Source organism: Pangasianodon hypophthalmus, chromosome 3 (genome assembly GCF_027358585.1).
Source record: "Pangasianodon hypophthalmus isolate fPanHyp1 chromosome 3, fPanHyp1.pri, whole genome shotgun sequence".
Classification (NCBI taxonomy): Eukaryota; Metazoa; Chordata; class Actinopteri; order Siluriformes; family Pangasiidae; genus Pangasianodon; species Pangasianodon hypophthalmus.
The window spans coordinates 6,005,741-6,025,830 of record NC_069712.1 but is presented as its reverse complement, the minus strand read 5'-3'; the positions used below and the strand labels follow the sequence as shown (position 1 = coordinate 6,025,830).

The window sequence follows — 20,090 nt, the reverse complement described above, 5'->3', positions numbered from 1 at the left end:
ATTTGTAATTCAATATTTGGGTCAGTGTTTGTTTTTTAGGCTAGGTAAATTGCACTTACTCAGGATTATGTTTATGCATAAATTTTATGTTTATAGTGGCCCATTTTCATATTACTGTCATGCGAATAATTAATTTCGCACTGTATTACGCATATGCATTGCATTTAATAAACTGATATTTTCCATTGTAAATATTTATGAGGCATGTGATGTAAATGACTTATTTCCTGTTATCTCAGGTGGTAAATTAATATTTTCCCACTTTTTTAGCCCTATGCAATGGATAATTATTAGTAGTATTAATAACATTCATATGATGTCCAGCATAACATTTTGGTCCTGAAGCAAATCCAGTTGAGAACCACTGATTTAATGTATGTCATAGCAAATCAAAAGAACATAAAGTACAAGAATGCGAATGAAAAGAAGACAGGAAAAATCAAGATGTAGAGAAATTAAACACAGTTAATGAATATGCAAAACATGGCTCAAATAACCTTATACGAGTTAAGTAACATCCAATCATCACCATCGTCATCATCTGTAAATCTGATTTCAATTATAGTGCCAGCATGTAATTGTTTAATTAAAAACTAAATGCACTTACATTTTAATAAGAGACTGTTTATCCCTCATACAACTACAAACGTTAACTCTATACTAGAACCTACGAGATTAACTCTAAACTAGAACCTGAAACCTTAAAACCCTACACTGCATGTAGGTATACTACATGGTAATAGCAATGAACTTTTTTATATTTTACACTTGTCATATAAAACTTAAAATTATAACTTGGCAAAACAGGCAAAAAACTTTTGATATCTCTTTCTTTCACAAACTTAGCATTTACTGCTTAATATATAAAAGCATTACTGAATGGGTATTATATACACCCAAATATTCTGATCTTATTCACATTCAGATATTTTTTCTTAGAGCTACGCGAATTGGTAAAGTGAGGCTCCAATATTAAGCCAAAGGCAAACTGGCAAAATCAAGAAAAATTCTGCACCATAAGTGAGGATGCGTGGTGCGGCTGTAGCTCTCAGAGATTTGAAGCAGGTGGCAACATTTCCCACTGCATCCACAGCAACCAGTTCCAACTCTAGGAAGCAGCAAGATGAGCTGTAGACTACCGTTGTGACATTCATCCCTGTGTCACTGAGCACAGTGGTGGTGCTGAGTGTGCCGTTTCCCTGGAGGACTCTCACACTCTGAATACCTGACCCATCAGTCATGCTGGCAGTGAGGTACCATGAGGAGAGACTGCAGTTGTCTGAGCAGTCAGCATTTACAGTAACTGCCTCACATACTGGACGAGTAATATCTGTTACCTTAAAGAAGTAGAAAAAAAGTTCAGTTTCTACACAGTTGGTCCCCAGTGACTTGTCTGTAATGACTATAATGTGTGGCAGCCTGTGAAAACCCTACACATGGTGAAATTTTGACATTTTAAATTCTGGTTAAAGTGAAAAAGGGAGAAAACTTCAAGATTTCCTTCCAACTGTTGCACAGGAACATCATTTTGACAGCCGGTGTCTGGTTACAAACTGAATTAATTAAGCTGATATGCGTTTTGTTATGGCATGTGGCTATCCAAAAATTATATCCAATATAATTTCCAATAGTAGGATATCCAATATCTAAGTATGACATTCACTGTGTTAGGAAATCACACTTAGCTAGCTAGGTTTAAGACATCATTAGGCAGACTGACTGTTTTTTGCCAGAATTCAGCCACAGCGACATCCAATGGTTTTTCCCAGACCGCCACATATGTAAGAGATGAGTATCAGTTCAGCAGTTATAAGAAGTTACTAATCAGCTTTGAAATCTTTGAAATGACATTCTGTTCAACAACTGAATTTAGGCACTGATAATTCCCTTCATAGAATCCTGGAATATTTAATGCAATGTATGTAATTACCGGAGCAACAATAGCAATGCGCTGCACAGCGTAGTTGAAGTCGCTTCCATCAGGTGCTTCAGCTTCAATTGTCACAGTGACATCAGTTCCGGAGGAAGTATTTTCAGGAACAGTCAGAATCACTGTACCATTTGCACTGCCCCCACTCTCGAGAGTTATGGATTTGTTAAAGAGAGTCTTAAAATTGCGATCATTGTTGACGCTGATATTAAAGCTTCCTCCAGAGCCCTTGGTTGCAACTGTGAAAGGCAGAGTGAATTGTTTTCCAGGTTCCACTGTTCCAACAGGTTGAGTCTGAGGGTAAGTAGAGAAAAATTAAATATTTCCCTAAAATTAACATATTAAAATTTTTGCAAACTTTGATTGCACTTGATAAATGATTATTTTGATGTCATAACCCACACTGATTGACTGGTTGTTTTTCATGAACAGTAAATAATGTGCACCAAAAGTTACATTTACACCATTTGGCAGACACCCTTATCAAGGGTGACTTACATTTATCTCATTTATTCAACTGAGCAGTTAAGGGCCCAGCAGTGGCAGCTTGGCAGTGCCAGGGATTGAACTCATGACCATCCAAGCAGTAGGCCAACGTCTTAACCACTGAGCTACCATTGCTGAAAGCAATTAAGGAACAAGCAAGGGTCATCGGCACCCTATTGTAAATGTATGTTTTCTTCTTCTTCTTCTACTTTGATATGTAAGTCTATAGTGGTCCATAGAACACTTCATATGCTCTAGCACCACCAATAGGGCAAAGTTGCATGTATCTTAATACAGTGGGTTCAGAATGTATTCAGATCCCTTCACTTCAATTTACTATATAAAATAACAAATGTTTAATGGATCTGGGCTTTAGCTGGGCCACTCCATGACATTCTGGGACTTGTCCGTAAGCCATTCCAGCATTGTCTTGGCCATATAGTGTATACTGTATATACAGTGGGGGAAATAAGTATTCAACACCTCAACAATGTTTTTCTTAAACATACTTCCATTGCAGCTATTCACATGAAATCTAGATCAGACATTGGTATTAACTCAGTAAAACTACATAGTTAAAGAAATCTTAATATTCATTCTATAAAAAAATGATACTGATACATGATCATGAATTGTGATAGGATGTGCTGTATTGTCTGAAATGTTGAGAATTATAGAGTTGTTCACAAGGAAGAAGTTTATATGAGAAAATGATTGATGCAGGGGTGAAAATTAAGAATATTCTCTTGCTGTCCTTCTAAATCATGTTCACTCAATTGAATTTGCCACCAGTGGACTACATTTCTCAAGTTTTCAAGTCATCTCATGATAATCAAAGCAAACAGGAACTGATCTCAATTTGGAGTGGCTTAGCCAAGGATAGGAATACATATCTAAATAAAATATTTCAGTTTTTGATTTTTAATAAATTTGCTTTGTAAATATGGATTATTGTGTGTAGATTAATGGCCAATTTAATTAACTGAATAGAAGTGAGGATATATCTCAGCAACAGTGTGACATATTCAGACCAAACCTCATACCTGAGTGAAGGACAAGAACCAAAGGGACTCCAAGAAGGTTTGTCTAAATTCACCTCAAGAGGGCACTACAATTCACAAATTAGTAAATAAGTTCTCATACTGTAACTTCAGAACTGTTCAACCTCAAATAATGATTCTTCTTTCTCTTCTTTCTCTGGAAAGTGCTGAATGTTCTCCACGTAACAATTTTGTGATATGCCAAGCAGGGTGCTAGCCATTTTGAGTCTTAGCAAAAACTTTTTTTTGCTTCTTCTCCACTAAACCATCATGAAATTTGGATCATGGAAATATCAGACCAATCTAATTTTTTTTATATGTATGATGGTTTGTCCATAATGTGCAAACAGGTTTAAAAGTGAAGTGGCAAAAAAGCAAGAGAGGACATATCTAGGCAATTGTCTCAGCAATAGTGTGATCCAATAGGAAAGGTGTCAACAAAAGAAATTTTGGAAGAGACAAGAAAGAAGAACAAAAAAATACATATATCAGTTTGGAAATGGTTACTAAGACTCTGGGATTCCAGCAAACCACAGTGAAGAACATTGGGCCAAAATTCTCCAAAATATCTCCAGTTTTTGGAACTGTTTGGTTACAGTTGTTGCTGGTTGACTTCTGCAAGCATCCCTCTGCCAGCCAACCCCTTAGTCAAAGGCTCAGCTGTGCCCAAGGTTGAGTCTTTCAGATTCTTATAGACCACCATCACTCACTCATTGAAATGGGCCAACAACATAACCACCATCCTCAAGAAAGCACAGCCAAGTCTGTTCTTTCTTTGACAACTCAGGGAGCTCAGTGTATATTGGTCCGGAAAAGACTTTACTAAGTCATCATAGAAAGTGTGCTCACTACCTCCATCACAGTCTGGTTTCCCTCTGCCTCTTCCATCTGCAAGACCAGACTGCAGGGAACTCAACAAACTCCCCAAAATTAAGGACCTATACACCATCAGGGCAAATTGGAGGGCAGTGAAAATTGCTGCTGACATGAAACATCCAAGTAACCACCTCTTTGTCAAGCTGCCATCACAGAGGTGTTACAGGTCCATCATCTCCCAAGCTATACGCCACCTTCAGTTTCTTTCTGGACACTATCCATTTACTCAACCACTCCATTCCATAGCAACTCTTACTGAACCATAGCAACTCTTACTGAACCAATTTTTTGCATTGCAGTTTGCACACACTGACATCTTGTCTTATGTCCTGGATCTGGGCAATCATTTGTGTCTACTGCACTGTCTGATCCTGCTACACTGTTTTTGTTGTACTGTCTATTGTTGTTGCTGCACTGTATGTTTGACATGTGCTAAATGTTGTACACTGGCACCAAACCAAAACCAATTCCTCTGCAGGCCCCAGAAAGCCAATATTGCTTAAACTAAAATAAAAAAACAGGTAACCTGATTCATTCACACACTCTGCATCATTGGACTTCTGATCACAATTAAAATCACAAACACTTCATAGTAAATAAAGTGTTTCTGATTTTAATTGTGATCAGAAGTCCAATGATGCAGACCGTGTGGAAGAATCAGGTTACCTATTTTTTTATTTTAGTTTTCGTAATATTGGCTTGCCGTGTTGAATTTTGGAATTCGGAGTTTGAGACCAGTGGTGATGTAAAAGAACCCCACAAAGATCTCACTTGAGCTGAATTATTCTTGGTCTACATCTGGGGCATGGGCCTGGACCATCAGGATGTAGGAAATTCCTGATGGATCAATGGATCTAGAATGCCAGAACCCAACTGTGCTCCTCTGGGACATTCCCTTTCCAGTCAATGAGTCCAGGATCTCCTTAATAAACATGCTGGTTGAGTAGGTCCCTTTGCTAGGGGACAGTGGACCATAGGGTTTAATCAATACACATGGAATGTGGGTGTAGGCAGCTGTGACAAGTTGACATGCGACATCATTGATTCATTGGAGAACCTTGAATGGACCAGTGAACTTGTGAGACAGTTTTCTATAGCTTTGATCCTAAAGATCTCTTGTGGAAAGCCAGACCCTGTCCCGTGGTTCATACCTGGTGTTTCTCCTGTGAGGCGATATGCGACATCCTTGTAATATTTTGCTACATGCTTGAGATGCTGGTGCATGGTCTCCCTAAACTCTTCACTCCACTGAAACCACTTGTTAACTGCAGGGGAGTCAGTGGGATTCACATGAATGACATTTTTTTTGCTCTGTTTATTTCTTGATCAGTGTCCCAGGAAATGGCACCAACAAATAATGACTCTGGCAGAATTCTCTGGAAGAATTCTGTACCCTCCTTTCTGGGGCCTGCTGGGTAAATTTGTGACAGAACATCTACTTTTGTCTTCTTGGAAAAAGGAAGATATGAGATTGTGAACTGGAGTCTGGAAAAGAATGAGGCTTATTGGGCCTGTCTGGGGATTGGTCTCTTAGCAGTCTCTAAGTACATGAGATTCTTATGATCAGTATGATCAGCTCACCCTTTTGAGCTGATTCTGCTTATCAATGTCAGCTACTCCAATTTAATAAAGGCCTTTTATGCTTAACCATGTGAGTGCCTTGGAATATTTTGTTGTTTCATCTGATATTTACCTCTCATATATCCAATGAGCACCAGTGGCTACACAATTGTTTACACCCCTGTAGCACACCCAGTTGTTTTGTTTTGGAAGAATGTCTAGTGTATGTTTGATGAGTTACAGGTGTAAGTGATCAGAGGTTTGGTGATGGAAAGCGGGTGAATAAATCGGATGACCTGGTTTATAGATCTTGGCATTGATGGAAAATTGATTTTGGCCATATAATCTTGCAGCATTGAATTCTGACAATTGGAGTTTGAGCCTGAACTCAGCTCTGATGTGATACCAGTATAATCAAGTCTTGTGAAACTTTCTTTCATTTCATTCTTTCGATAATTTACTAGTTGGAAATTATTATTATTATTATTATTATTATTATTATTATTATTGTTATTATTACTATTATTATTATTATTATTATTATATCCAGTATGTTTGAGAGAGGATATTTTTTTATTGAAACTTACAGTAATGGTCACATGTGATGTTTGGAATCGAGTTGGTGAGTGTCTCTGAAAGTTGATATTTGTAGATCTAGAAGAATTGGTCTGTCCAACTACACGAACAGTAAACTCTCCTGCTGGGATGCTGTTGAAGGTCACTAAGTACTGCCCACTTGCTACCTCTTCTATTTTCCCATTAAAAGAGTTTGAACTAGATGCTTCGACCAGAGACACCTCTGTAGGCCTCACACTGTCCGCACCAACCATGGTCACCAACAGGGTGATATTGGTGTCTAAATGAAAAGGAAAACACAGCAGAAACATAAGTTTTTATTTAGAGTTGACTGATTATCACATGTAAAAGGTCGTTCACTTACTTGCTGCAGGCCTGCTGTTTAATACAGCATAGCTTGAATGAAGCCCTTGGGAAAGTTCTACAAAGTCAAACAGGAAATCAACCTCACTTTGACCTGGATAGTAAATAGAAAAACAGTAAATATTTTTGCTGACAATGTCATTTTTGTAATTTATTCATTCATAGCTAAGTAACAGAGTTCTACAAAGAGAACCGATTTTACCAGCAACTTTGATGCTATAGGGCTGTGTTGATTTAATACTGAAAAGCCACAATCCAGCTTGGTCTGAAATATTTGGTTGCACTGTTTGAAAGTTACCAACTCTCTGAATAAGCCCCAGAGCCCCATTCAGTTCACTGCTGCTCTGTGAGACTCCTGGGTTAGATAATAGCATTGTTATAAAAGTTTAGCATAGTATTGCATAATATTGACATTACATGAGTTTCTTAAAGGTATCTAAGAATGACAGTTATTGATTAATTTCCCACCTGATGGACTAGTAATGGTGTAATCTGGAGAGTTGCCTGTGATGTAAATTGTCAGGTTTTGCACAGAAGAATCCACAAAGACAGAGAATATTTCTGCTCTTGCTGGGTTTCTTACAGCCTGGAATAGAGTGACCTAGAAGCAGAAAAGTGAGTGTTGATCATTAACTTAGGAATATATATATATTTTTATTTTAACACAGCATATCAGCTCATGCAAGTGTGCTAAGCTTTAATGATAACAGCAAACTGTACAGAAATGCAGAAATCAAGCATAAGCAGAGAAGAAAGAGTGTGCATGATATGTCAAGACTTAGTACCAATTATAGGATATACTAAAATACCAAAATAGGATATAGAATTTATAGTCTGTAGTTCAATCATGTCCAGTTTTATTCTTAAAGAGCTGGTGAAGCTGCAGGTTCCTACTGTTTAAATAAGCTGATCTAGGACTGTTTGTCTGGTTGCTTCATAATTTCCTCTTCAAAACCATCGACTTGTGTACTAGACCCCTTAACGACACATTTCCTCATACAGATACTTCCAGAAGCAAGCAAACCTCTTTTGAAAATAATTACCTCCTCCCTTAACACTGGCTATGTAATTTTTTTAAACTAGCAGTTATCAAACCCTTGATTAAAATACCTAATTTTGACCCTTGTCAGCTGTCTAACTATAGTTACTCCTGAGGATAGCCCCACATGGATAGCCTAATGTTTGCTGTGAGATTTACTGTGAATGGTAACACATGGATACCCTAAAGACTGCTGTGGATGGATTCACTTGCACAAGATTTCACTTACTGAAAACAGTCTACAATGAAAAAAAAAACTCATTGAATTTTCTTAATTCAAATGCATACATCAGTTCCAAGTAAATGAACTGAGTTAGATTAAAGTAATTTGTTTTCATAAATCCAACATGATTTGATCATGTATTTTCAAAGCCCTGAATAAAATCAAACCCTGCACCCTCATGGCTCATTAGCATGCTGAGGCAGCAGCGTTACCACTGCACTGTCATTCCTCAAATGAGCTAATCAGGTTAATTTAATACTGTATTTATTTCTTCCTGTCAGTGCCAACAACCTCATGAGATTTTAATCAGATTTAATTCAATCTAGTAATTAGAAACTTATTTAAATTAAATTTAGTATAAGCACTGAAACTAAGTTTTGATGAGAAATGTAATTTTTATGTAAACTGTATGTAATATGTTCTCTCAAATCTGATTGACTACATATTCCCTTTTTTCAGTGTCTTATTCATTATACAGACTTAAAGCTAAAAACTCTAATGAAGTAAAAATGATGCTCATACTGAAGATCCTTTCAACACTGTCAGTATTGTTTGAATTAATAGTATACATTTGTGGATGAGTAATGACTCATGATTGCACTATCTGATGTCACCCAGAAGAGGATGGGTTCCCTTTTGTGCCTGGTTCCTGGTTCATTAGGGATCTAAATCTAAGTTAATATCCATTAAATATTGTTGAAAACACTATAAAAATAAAATTTTATTTAATTTAATTTACAAAATAATTTATGCATTATTTAATAAAGTAGGCAGAGTGGATTGGAACAGTTGCTGGACTGATTTTTGCAAGTTTGTGGGAAACTAAGCCAAATAATGTCAACTACAATTAACTGAAAGAAAAACATCAACAAAGCATGTCATTAATGGTAACATTCATTCTTTCATTCATCTTCAGTAACTGCTATATCCTGTTCAGGGTCACAGTGGATCCGGAGCCTATCCCAGGAACACACCCTAAATGGGATGCCAGTCCAAGTGATGGCTATAATACAACTGATATTTAGCTGTATGCATTATGCTATTATCAAAGTACTTCTTCAATTACCAGTGTAGATCTGGAGGTAAACTCAATAATTTTAGTAGCTTGGGACAATGCTCCTTTGGTGACCTCAATAGCATGGCCCCCAGAGGCCTGGGCCAGGTCCTGGTAGACTTGTGAATGAAGCTGAGAGGAAACTTGTCCATCATGCTGAGAACTAACTGTGTTAGTTAGCATGAATGTTACCTTCAGGGAAAGCAAGAAGATATAATCAGTGTTTTGCTTATATTGTTTCATGTTTATGTAGATATGTCACAATGAAGGCAAGATGAATACATGATTGGATATACAGTTTATAGTTTAGATCATTTTATAAAATTTAGAAAAATTCTAAATCAACAGTATCAGTAGTTTGCTCGTGTGTATATGAAAATTTGCATGTACTCACTACAGACTTTGTTCTTTCAATAAGGGCCTGTACAGTATTTCTCAACCTTTTATCTTTTGCATCAGCATCGGTGAAAACAAAAATCTCAGTCTGCACTGGAGACCCAGTGAGGGCAAGCTGGAACAAAAAGTATGCTATGATTGCTACTTGTATGCTTGTAATCAGTCAAGACTAAACAGGTATTATGCAGGGGCCAGCCTAGAACAGGAATTAGACTGATTGATGGACTGACTGACTGATAGAATGAATAACTGAAGGTGAGACTGACTGACTGATGGAATGACTAACTGAGGGGAGACTGACTGACTGATCAAATGCTTGAATGACTGACTAAGTGACTGATTTACTGACTGTTTAAATGACTAAATGACTGACTGACATTACTAAGCAAGTGAGTGAGTGAGTGAGTGAGTGAATGACTGACTCACTTACGCACAAATTGAGTGACTAACTGACTTACCTACTACCTGAATGACTGGCTAACCCTAACTCTAACCCTAACCTGGCAGACTAACTGACTGACTGAATGAGAAAGTGAGTAAGAACAGACTGACTGAGTGAGTGACTGACTGAGTGAGTGACTGACTGAGTGAGTGACTGACCGGATTAATGACAACCTGTGCAATTGGCTGACTGACAGACTGAATGAGTGGCTGAATGACTGAGTGAGTGAGTGAAGAACTGATTGATTGACTGACTGAGTGACTGAAGGACTGAGTGAGTGAGTGATTGACTGACTGACTCAGTGAATAACTGACTGATTGACTGAGTGAGGAGCTGACTGACGGACTGAGTGAGTGACTGCCCTACTGACAAACTCAGTGACTTACTAACTGAAAGACTGAGTGATTGACTGACTGACTGACTGACTAAGCCTAAGTGCTCAGTTCTATGGTAGCTTAAAGGGCTAGACACCCCCAAAAAAGAAAGTCAACTTTAAATAAAACTTAAATAAAAAGTCAACAGACACCTTAAAAAGTCAGCTTTAAATAAAAAGGCTAAACTTTAAATAAAAACAGCCAACTTAAAAAAAATTGCCGACTTATTTTTAAAATATAAGTAACTTTTTTTTTTAAATGCCAAAAACAAAATCGAAATGAATTGAGGAATCATTAATGACTTTAAAAAGTTCATTTAAATAACGTGACACTTAAAGGGCACCCAACAGCTAAGCTAATTACTGTATCCTACCTGGAGTCCTGAGAGACACATTTCAGGAGAATCTCCTCCACCAGCAGCTTTAAGTACATTGAGTTGCTTTTTAAATACATTAGGATCATTTGTTCTTGAAAATGGGCCATAATCTGAAAGAATGTGTAGGCAGAGAGGAAATTTGTTGTTTGTTTGTGTATGTAAATGTATTGTACCATGTTATTGCTTTGTCTAAACCATGTTAGCCCTGTTTAAGTAAAAAAAAAGAGCAGTATCTAACACATCAGAAAATACTCTTTCCCGATTTGTGGTAAAAAAAAAAAAAAAATCTGGCAAGCAGAAAAACCCAACTAAGTAAAGCAGCATTCCATATCATGTTGTTTTTAACCCTCACCACTCCATTAATTTCTGATATCAGAAACACTGTGTTGGGTGCCATCTTATTATCTTACTTATACCCAGGGGCTTAAGTGAGCCAAAATGATCCAGAACAGTGTTCTGGCACCCTCAGTAACTTGGAGCATGGGTGTACTGCGGCATTATGGACAAAAGGAAACAAAATCATGGTCACTGCCTAACAGAAAACAATAAGGTCTGACTATGTTCCAGGAAGAATGTAAGAGTCGATAACGTTTCATCTTTAACTGTAGTCGTCTAGTTTATTGTCCACAGTGTAATCTGACCCGAGATGTGCACACACTGCTTTATTTAAATTTTTGCCAATCTGTATAAATTCATTCCAATTGCAGTTTCCTAAAATGTTTATATGTATCCTTAACTGAACAGTCTGTGCATGCAGGGAACGAGATTTAGCAAGGTGAGTGTTGCCAGTGCTTGAGGCTGTTGCAAGTTATCATGTTGCAAGTGTTTTTAATGAGTTTTAATTTATGTCTGTCTCAGAAAAACATCAACAAAATGTGATTATTGAGCAGACAGAGAATAGAAGAGTTATGACCAAAATAAAGTTGGTCAGCTTTTGATATTTTATTTTATTTTATTCCTCAGGGAAAGCATAGTGACAAAAAACATACCGTCCATGTGCAGAAGGCACATACAGATAGGAAAGTAATCAAACACAAAAGATTTACATAGCAGTTATTCTTATATTTAAAAGATGATTAAAATAATTATCCATATTTCAGTTGAATTGCTCTCTATTCCAATGACTATACAGTACATGAACAATATCTAAATTAAATATTATCTTTAATTAAGTCCTTATCATGTCCTTATCAAAATTGGTTTGGCTCCCAGACCTGCTACAGGTTTCCCCTGATCAAGCAGGGGCATACTGAATACCTGTGAGTATCCAAGGGAGTAAATATTATACATTGGTGGATTGTGGCTGTAATCAAATCTCAATCCACTGAAGTCAGTTTGAGGCATTGGGTAGAGCACAAAGGGTGAAGGTTAGATGTGCACACCCACTTGTGCCCATTACTGTAAATTTCCAGGGCCAAAAGTATACTATAGAGGCAGTTTCTAGTCCACGCCTCACCCATCCATTAATTCTGGGGACAAACTGGCCAAAATTCAAGGCACTGTTAAGGGGAATGCTTGTGGTTAGGTCCTGCAGTTAGGTAGCAAAGTGTGGGATATGTGCAGGTTTCCCTGCAGAGGCAGAGCTGGGACTGTCAGTGGCTGCTCCCAGACGAGAGGAACCAGGAAGTGAGGGAGACTCTTCGCCCCAGGGGATTTCCCCCTAGAGCAGTCCCTGAGACATCCCTTTGACCAAGTGAGTGTAATCAATGATCAATTAATACAGTTGGGGGTCACACTATCCTACCCATTCTCTTCTGTTATTAAAGATAGACTTTTTTAGGTGATGTAGGACACTCAACAATGGAAGAAAGCACCCAGTTGCTGGTGCCAAAGGGAAATGCTTTTCTGTGTGGTTCATCAGGATAAGACTTTAAACCTTCTCATGCCCTTTTGTATTGGCTGGGCATTCATGGCAGTGTCTGCAGTTGGTGTGTGGCATGCCATGAATGTCAGCTGAAGAATAGTCTGGCCACCCCAAAAAAGCCATTGCACCCCTGTCCATCAATTGAGGTCCACTTCAAAAGCGCTGTTATGGACATGCTCTTTTTGGAAAATAATCAACAACAGAGTGGTGTGATGTGGCACGATGCGAAGTTACTATTACCACCCTGAAGTGCAAAGGAAGAATTTCATTGTAGTGTGCAACTGTCTATACCCTGTATAAATTATAATAAAATCTTACATATGTATTTAATATGCACAGTATGCAATCCCATACAATTGTTCTCTCACCAGCCTCTCTTTTTCTCTCTGTTGAAGTTAATAATAGCAATTCAATATAGTATACTATTTAGAATGAATCACTTTTAAAGAGAAATCAAACTTACCAGGGTCGTTAAATGGTACCAGGATGTATTCTGAACGTTGAGCTGTAGTGGCTGTTTTACTGTGAATGATGGATGAAGTAACTCTCCTGACTTCTTCAATGTCTTCAGACATGTCGCTAGTGGTGTCGATAACAAAACACAGCACTGAAGTCTGGCTGAGTCCCATCAGTCTGAGGGATAAGGAATGACACATAACTGTGAAACTGCTGCTAAACAGGTGGCAGAGGAAATAATTAGCATATTAACTGCTAATATAAGTTTAAAATGTGTGATAAACCTTGACGTCTTTAACACTATGTTTGAGGAATCATCAGAATCCTGTTGTGAATAACATGGAAAAAGTAAAGCCAGGAAACATCACCCAAAGAGGCAAATGGACATGGCACACTTACTTAAGTGAACAAGTACACAGGAGTGGGTATGTGTGAATACTATTATTTATGTATATAATTTTTTAAATCCTATTTTATCAATTGAAAGACTTTCTCTGATACCTAAGAAACTCAGCATCTCCAACTGCTGCTCTGATGTCTTGTAGTAGCTCTCTAGTAGCAGCAGTGGCTACCAATGCTGCTGCTTCATGTAGATGACCGTGGATGGAGTTTGAGTCATCCTTATTTATGCCACCTTGCCCCCAACTTGATGGATCAAACTTTCCTCCATGACTGCATTTTCCTTAGGATGAAATGAAAATGTGAAGATAATATACAAAATAATTGATTTGTTTCTCAGAATGAATAAAATTCATATAAATATTTTTATTTTTATAAAAATTAATATTCTGGTTAAGTGACCACTGATGCGACCACTGCTCATCGGATTTTTGTTGTATCTTGTTTTTGCTTTATGATTATATTATTATTAGTGTTAGTCTTTTTTATGATTACTTCTTTTACTATTACACACATCACAAGTCCTATAATGTGCAGTCACTAATTAACCAGATTTTTCCATGATATTGTACAGGGACATCTCTTTATAAAGCTGGATTCACCCTTTATCTGGAGGTTACCTTCACCTTTAGGCCCCGTATTACTGGATTATGCCCTCTATTATTATGTAAACTGTTTCACAATTTCACAAAAATGGATTTTACTAAATTGAGCTTGCTAGCTACATATACGCTGTGCCTGCTACTTTACAGGTGTTAGCTGAGCCCTCGCCACTTCATTTCACTCTGTGGTGCCTGGCTACATATCAAGTAATTCTTCTCTTTCTTACTGTGTTGCTCTGCTCCTGTTGGTTAGTCTTGGGTAGGTGGTTTTGACCAATGGTGGTGGTAATGGTATAGATTATAGCTTGTTATGGCAGTTGCCTGAGGGAGACTCTGAGTGGTCGCATCAACATAAACCAATTTAAACTACATCTATGAATGCCAAGTTTGCCGTATTAAAACACCAGCTCATTGAACAATAAGGCACCACTTATTTCCTAAATAATTGTGAAACAAGCATTGACTTAATGTGTCTAACTGAAAGTTAGGCAATGGCCTAATGACTTCTTTGTTCTGAACCAATCCACATGCCCATAGTATCAGTATGTGGATAAACCATGTAATACTGGTTGTGGTGGTGGGACAGCGCTTGTGTTTCATTCTAGTTACAAATCCATGCCGGCTATTCATGTAACATCATTTAAGGGTCTTGCTTTTAATGTTACTTGACCTAAGCTGTTTTGGTTGTTTGGTTGTTTTAGCTTACCTTTCACCAAAAAGATCACTTGTTTTTATCAAAACGCTATCTGAACTTGTCATGGCAACCTTAGACATTTCTCCACCAAGCCACAAGATGGTGCCACCCGGACCGGTGCTTTACTCAGCATGTAAATTTTCCCACTAGCACTTTGGATATTGTGTGATCCCTAGGTATAGTGGCATGGATTATGCTATCTCTGATTATAAGGCTATACTGTTTAATTTATCTTTTCTCTCTACATCACAAGGACATCATAAGCATAATGTCATCATAATGTCACCTTCAGAAACTTAGCCTCTCTGCCTTAACGAACATGCTTAAGCAGTTTTTCAAACCCTGAGACTCTATCCCCAGAGCAATAATAAATCTATTACCCTAAATCAACTATCTTCCCTCAGAATAAGAGCTGTGACCTTCACTCATTCTGCCCCGTGGTTCATTCCTGAATGGCGCCAAATGAAAACACCTTGGTAGAAAGACAGGCCTGGCAGAACTTGTTTACAAAGACCATGTTTTACAGTTCAAAGAGGCAATTAAGAAAGCCAAGACTGACTACTATAACACTGGCAATGGAAATGCGCAGTCCAGATCACTCCGATTCTTAAAAAGCCAGGACTTGACACTGAAGATTATACAAACTTTAGATTCATTTCTAATGCACCTTTTCTGGGCAAGGTCCTCAAGCATGCTGGAGCAGCTCAGCTCAAATAACAGCTAAGAACTTGTTTGAGGACTTTCAATCTAGGTTTAAGTGATATCACGGTATTGAACCTGCCCTTGTCAGGGTAATAAATGACTTGTTGGTTGCAGCTGATTGTGCCTTGCTGAACATACACATTCTTTTAGACCTGACTGCTGCTTTTGACAAAGTATCCCATAATAAACTTATGCACTGACTGGAGAAGATGGTTGGCCTTACTGGTGCTGTACTCACCTGGTTTCTCTTTCTGACCAACAGCAATGTTTTAATTGATGGGTTTAGGTATGGCCTGTCACACCTCTCTCACGGTGTTCCCAAGGCTCAGTTCATGGCACTCTTGTTCATTTTATGTACTCGCCAATATCAGAAGTTGACATGGTCTGTAATTTCATTGTTATGTTGACGATATGCAGATTTACATGCATCCACCCCAGCTCAGGTTAGAAATCTGTGTGTCACTTTAGATTATATAGTGTCATATAGCATGAATCTCATATCAAAAATACTGCCAAACCAGCTTTCTTTCACTTTAAGAACATTGCCAGACTATGCCCCACCCTTTCCCTCTCTACCACAGAGACACCGTTCATGTGTTTGCCACATCCAGGCTTAATTGATGCAATGCTGTTGTTTGTGGACTGCTGGCCCAGGGTCTGAACAATCTGTAGTATGTGCAGAACTCAGCTGCTAGGGTTCTTACCACATTAGACTATGTGAACACATCACCTCCACAGTTCAAAAGCTACATAAGCTCCCTGTTTGGTTTCGTATACAGTACAAAGTACTTCTTCTGATATTTAACTCTGATATTTATATTTAACCAGCATGGTCTGGTCCCTGCCTACTTAGCTAGCCTCCTCCTTCCACACTCATCAGCACACACTCTCAGATCTTCAGCTCGTCTTCTCACTGTCCTTTCCTCTCGGCTCCGCACAATTGGAGATAAGGCTTTTTGTGTTGCTGTCCCAAAACTATGGAACCCTCTTCATCTCCATCCCTCCATGCCTGCACTGCCCTTGCCCAATTTAAACACAAAAAAACCCACCTTTGCCTTTTTGCTTTTCCACCTACCCAATGACATACAGCATGCATCTTTTATTCTGTAGAACACATTTTAGTTTGCTATCTTTTTTCCCCACATAGTTGTATAATATGCAATTTTTCCTTAATTCCTTTTTTTGTAGTTGTACTGTTATTGTATTGTTTGATTAATTCCTTTTATTTATTTATTTTTTAATTTTACTATTATTATATTATTTAACATTTTTTTTGTATCTCAGACCAATTACCTCTGTCTTTAATTAACTGCTTAATCTATTTTTCACATTACCTTTTGGTTTGAAGAAGCCAAAGTATCCTGATGTTAGTTTCTGCTGTCCAATGATCTCTTCCAGGATGTTTCCTGTGCAGTCTTTGCCAGTACAAGGCCGGCAGGTTTCTGAATCTAGCAAAACAGATGAGAAAATTTTTGATTTCCAGATAATGGGCCAGCAATTGAGATACCTTATGCTTAGCAATGGATACACTAAACAGGATTTTAAATACAGAGTTTCCATTGCTTGGAATGAAGTCTAAGAATAAGATTAACTGGTGTCTAGAATACTGGTGTCAGGGACCACTGAAGCTGTTCTGATAGATTCATAGTGAACCGTCACCTTACTAAGACCATTTACAGGTACAGGACATGGCTAGGATCCATGTGCAGGAGGTTTATTTCACACATACCCAACTCAAAAAACAGAGTCAAAACAAGCAAGGGTCAATACATATATACTGTATCACAGGGCAGTCTGAACAATTAGGGAGAGCCAAAGAATAATTAAAGTCTAGCCACAGGTCAATACATGATATCCACAGATATACCATTAAGAAAAATCCAGAGGCCAAAATCCAAATGGGTAAATGTAATTAATGTAGTGAGATTAACTGTCAGTAGTGCCTTAAATTAGTTGTCATTATGCCCTAAATGATTAAATAACACCTTTATGCCATCACTACTCCTACTACTGTATGAAGAAAAAACAAACAAACAGGTAAACACATCAGCAGAGAAACACCATATAACCACATGGGTAATCATTTACCTGCTATGTTGTTAATTGGGGTGTCTGGTTTAATCAGGTTGGAATAAGGTTCTGTGTTTCCCATTTCAATCCAATTACTATGACTGTAAAAATCCTTAGAGAAAGACATAACCAGGGTCGGAATTACAAAACAATCACTGCAAATTAAAGGAGGCCTTGTTGGTTATGAATTAAACCCTAAACATTAAGCCTTGTATTCTAATTAATAACTACCAAGTAATTAAACTAGGTCATCTCTTTAGCTATTATAGCAGTGTAACACCTTCAACGTTATTTTAAAATATGCATTATAGTGTCTTCATCTCAATTATTAGTGATTTTGCTCCTTCTACAGTAACATAGTGCCATACCTGCAAAGTGTGTAGGATTTTACCAAGTGCATCTCGGGCAGCTTGATAGCTCTGCTGCTTGACACTGTATTTGACAGCAGAAACTCCTTTAGTAATAAGATCCCGTCCAGACAAAAACTCCTCATTGTCAAAATGGTAACTTCCTGTAAAAGGATGCCTAATGTCGACCCAGGCATTGTGTTTATTTATCTTATCAATGCTCCTTTGAAAATCTTTGGCTGAATCAGATGAGTAACAACTTCCTGCCACTGATTTTACTGTCAGTGCACCTTGCTGCAATATGAAAGGCACACACAAGGACTAATATAAAAATACATTTTTATTAGAAATAAAGTTATATTTATAGACTTTTTATTAGAAATAAAGTTATAAATATAAAAGGTTTTATTAACCAGAACAAAATTTCGTCCCTCCTGGAGTGCTTGCGATCTGCAGATATCGGCCGTTGTCTGTAAAATTGCATCACGGGTTATGTCCTGATGCTTCTTTGACTTTGTTGACAAAATCTCAAAGGCTAGACTTTGACTTGTCATAAGGAACATCATGAAATATATACAGATCAATGTCTTGATCAGCATATTTGTGGGTATCATCATCAAATCTGTGAAGAGAGATAAAACACTTGGCATAAATAACTTCCAAACATAATAGGTGCTTTCTGAATATTTAAATACAGTGGGGTCCAAAGGTCTGAGATCACTAGTGAAAATGCTTCTGTTTTGCATTCTTTTCTAATTTACTACAATTTTGATTACAAATTATATCACTGACAGCAACTTGAATGAAAAGTAGAATCTTTGAAATATTTACATTAATTTCAGAGTTTCTTAGTATTTGGTACGTCCCCTTTTTTCTTTAATGACAGTGTGCAATCAAGCTGGCATGGACTCCACAAGTTTATACAAAAGCTTTTGATCCATTTCAAAGATCAAATCCATCAGCGTGTCGTCTGAACACATGATTTAATAGAAGAGATTAGGCATGAGGAAAACTGACCTTTTGTACAAAGCAGTTAACATGGTCAATATCACATATTTACTTACATTTAAATAGGGACCTAGAAATAGTGCAGAATTCTGAATATTAAATATTCAAAATTAAACATTTACCTATTTTGTTTTAAATATTTCAAAATTCAATGTGGTCTAAGACTTTTGGACCCCACTGTATGTATTTCTTAAATAATTACATTAATAAAACACTATATAGTAGTGTAAATCATACCTTAAAACTTAAAGTCTAGATGACTGCAGTGGACTTCTGTAGTAGTGAAAATTCCTTTGTGCTCTCGCTTTGTGCAATACTGTAAAAAAAACGGCTGTGAAAGCCACACCCATAACGAAACATGATAATATCACTTTATGATATCAATATATATTTTTAACCAGAATTTAATCATAGCTTACAGACTGACAAGATAATCAAGGCAAGTCAAGACAAGTCAAGTCACCATTATTTGTATATCACATTTAAAAGACAAAAAGTGTTGGCCAAAGTGCTGTACACCATCTCAGCAAAATCAAACAACAGTGAAATAAAACACTAAACAAAATTAGATGAAAGTATAGAAAAAAATAAAAACTAAAACGGTGTACCAAAGGAGAAATAAAAACATTAAAGACAAAACCTCTAAAAAGTTTATAAATTGGATTTAAAAATATCCACAGTGGGGCATGCCTGTTCCATAATTTTGGAGCTGTAACAGAAAAGTTCAGTCACCTTTGAACTTCATCTGGTTCCATGGAAAAGTTAAAAGTAGCTGGTTAGATGATCTTGAGGTATTTTTGAACACAAGGCATCCTATTTTTTTAGTACAAACTTTGTTATAGATTTTTATTTTATGACTTCTACATTACTGATTCAGTACAAAAACCTTTTAGATTTCCAAACATTAGTTCCCCTTCAGGAACTCGAGCTGCATCGAAACGCTATGGGAATACCTTCAGCGTGACCGCGCTCTGAATAACATGTGTAATCAGTCCAATGGATGGGCGAGACGTCACGGGCGGGGTGACGTAGCGACCCGGAAGCATAAAAGCCCGAGCGGCAAACGCCGCGCTAGCTTTCTGTCATTCAGCAAGCGATCTGTGTGATATTGTCTGTCTATTGTTTGTCTTTCTGTGTTGTCTGCGGCATGCCTAAGGCCAAGGACAAAACGAAACATAAACGGGGCGAGAGCGGACAGCATTTTAGGCTGTGT

General features: G+C 37.5%; 1 protein-coding gene across 1 annotated transcript; it reads right to left on the bottom strand.

Moving 5' to 3' along the window:
• Nucleotides 1-349: 349 nt before the first annotated feature.
• Nucleotides 350-19,169, bottom strand: LOC113542501 (von Willebrand factor A domain-containing protein 7-like). The gene is made up of 16 exons (XM_026940088.3): nucleotides 19,115-19,169; nucleotides 18,283-18,491; nucleotides 17,891-18,163; nucleotides 17,541-17,634; nucleotides 16,787-16,900; nucleotides 13,557-13,737; nucleotides 13,063-13,232; nucleotides 10,733-10,845; nucleotides 9,542-9,658; nucleotides 9,160-9,339; nucleotides 7,300-7,432; nucleotides 7,034-7,186; nucleotides 6,833-6,925; nucleotides 6,480-6,748; nucleotides 1,931-2,224; nucleotides 350-1,337 (listed from the first exon to the last, which is right to left on the bottom strand). Exons 2-16 carry the CDS (start codon nucleotides 18,484-18,486, stop codon nucleotides 942-944), a joined length of 2,784 nt encoding a protein of 927 aa, XP_026795889.3. The 5' UTR covers nucleotides 18,487-18,491; nucleotides 19,115-19,169; the 3' UTR covers nucleotides 350-941.
• Between the last annotated feature and the right edge of the window lie 921 nt (nucleotides 19,170-20,090).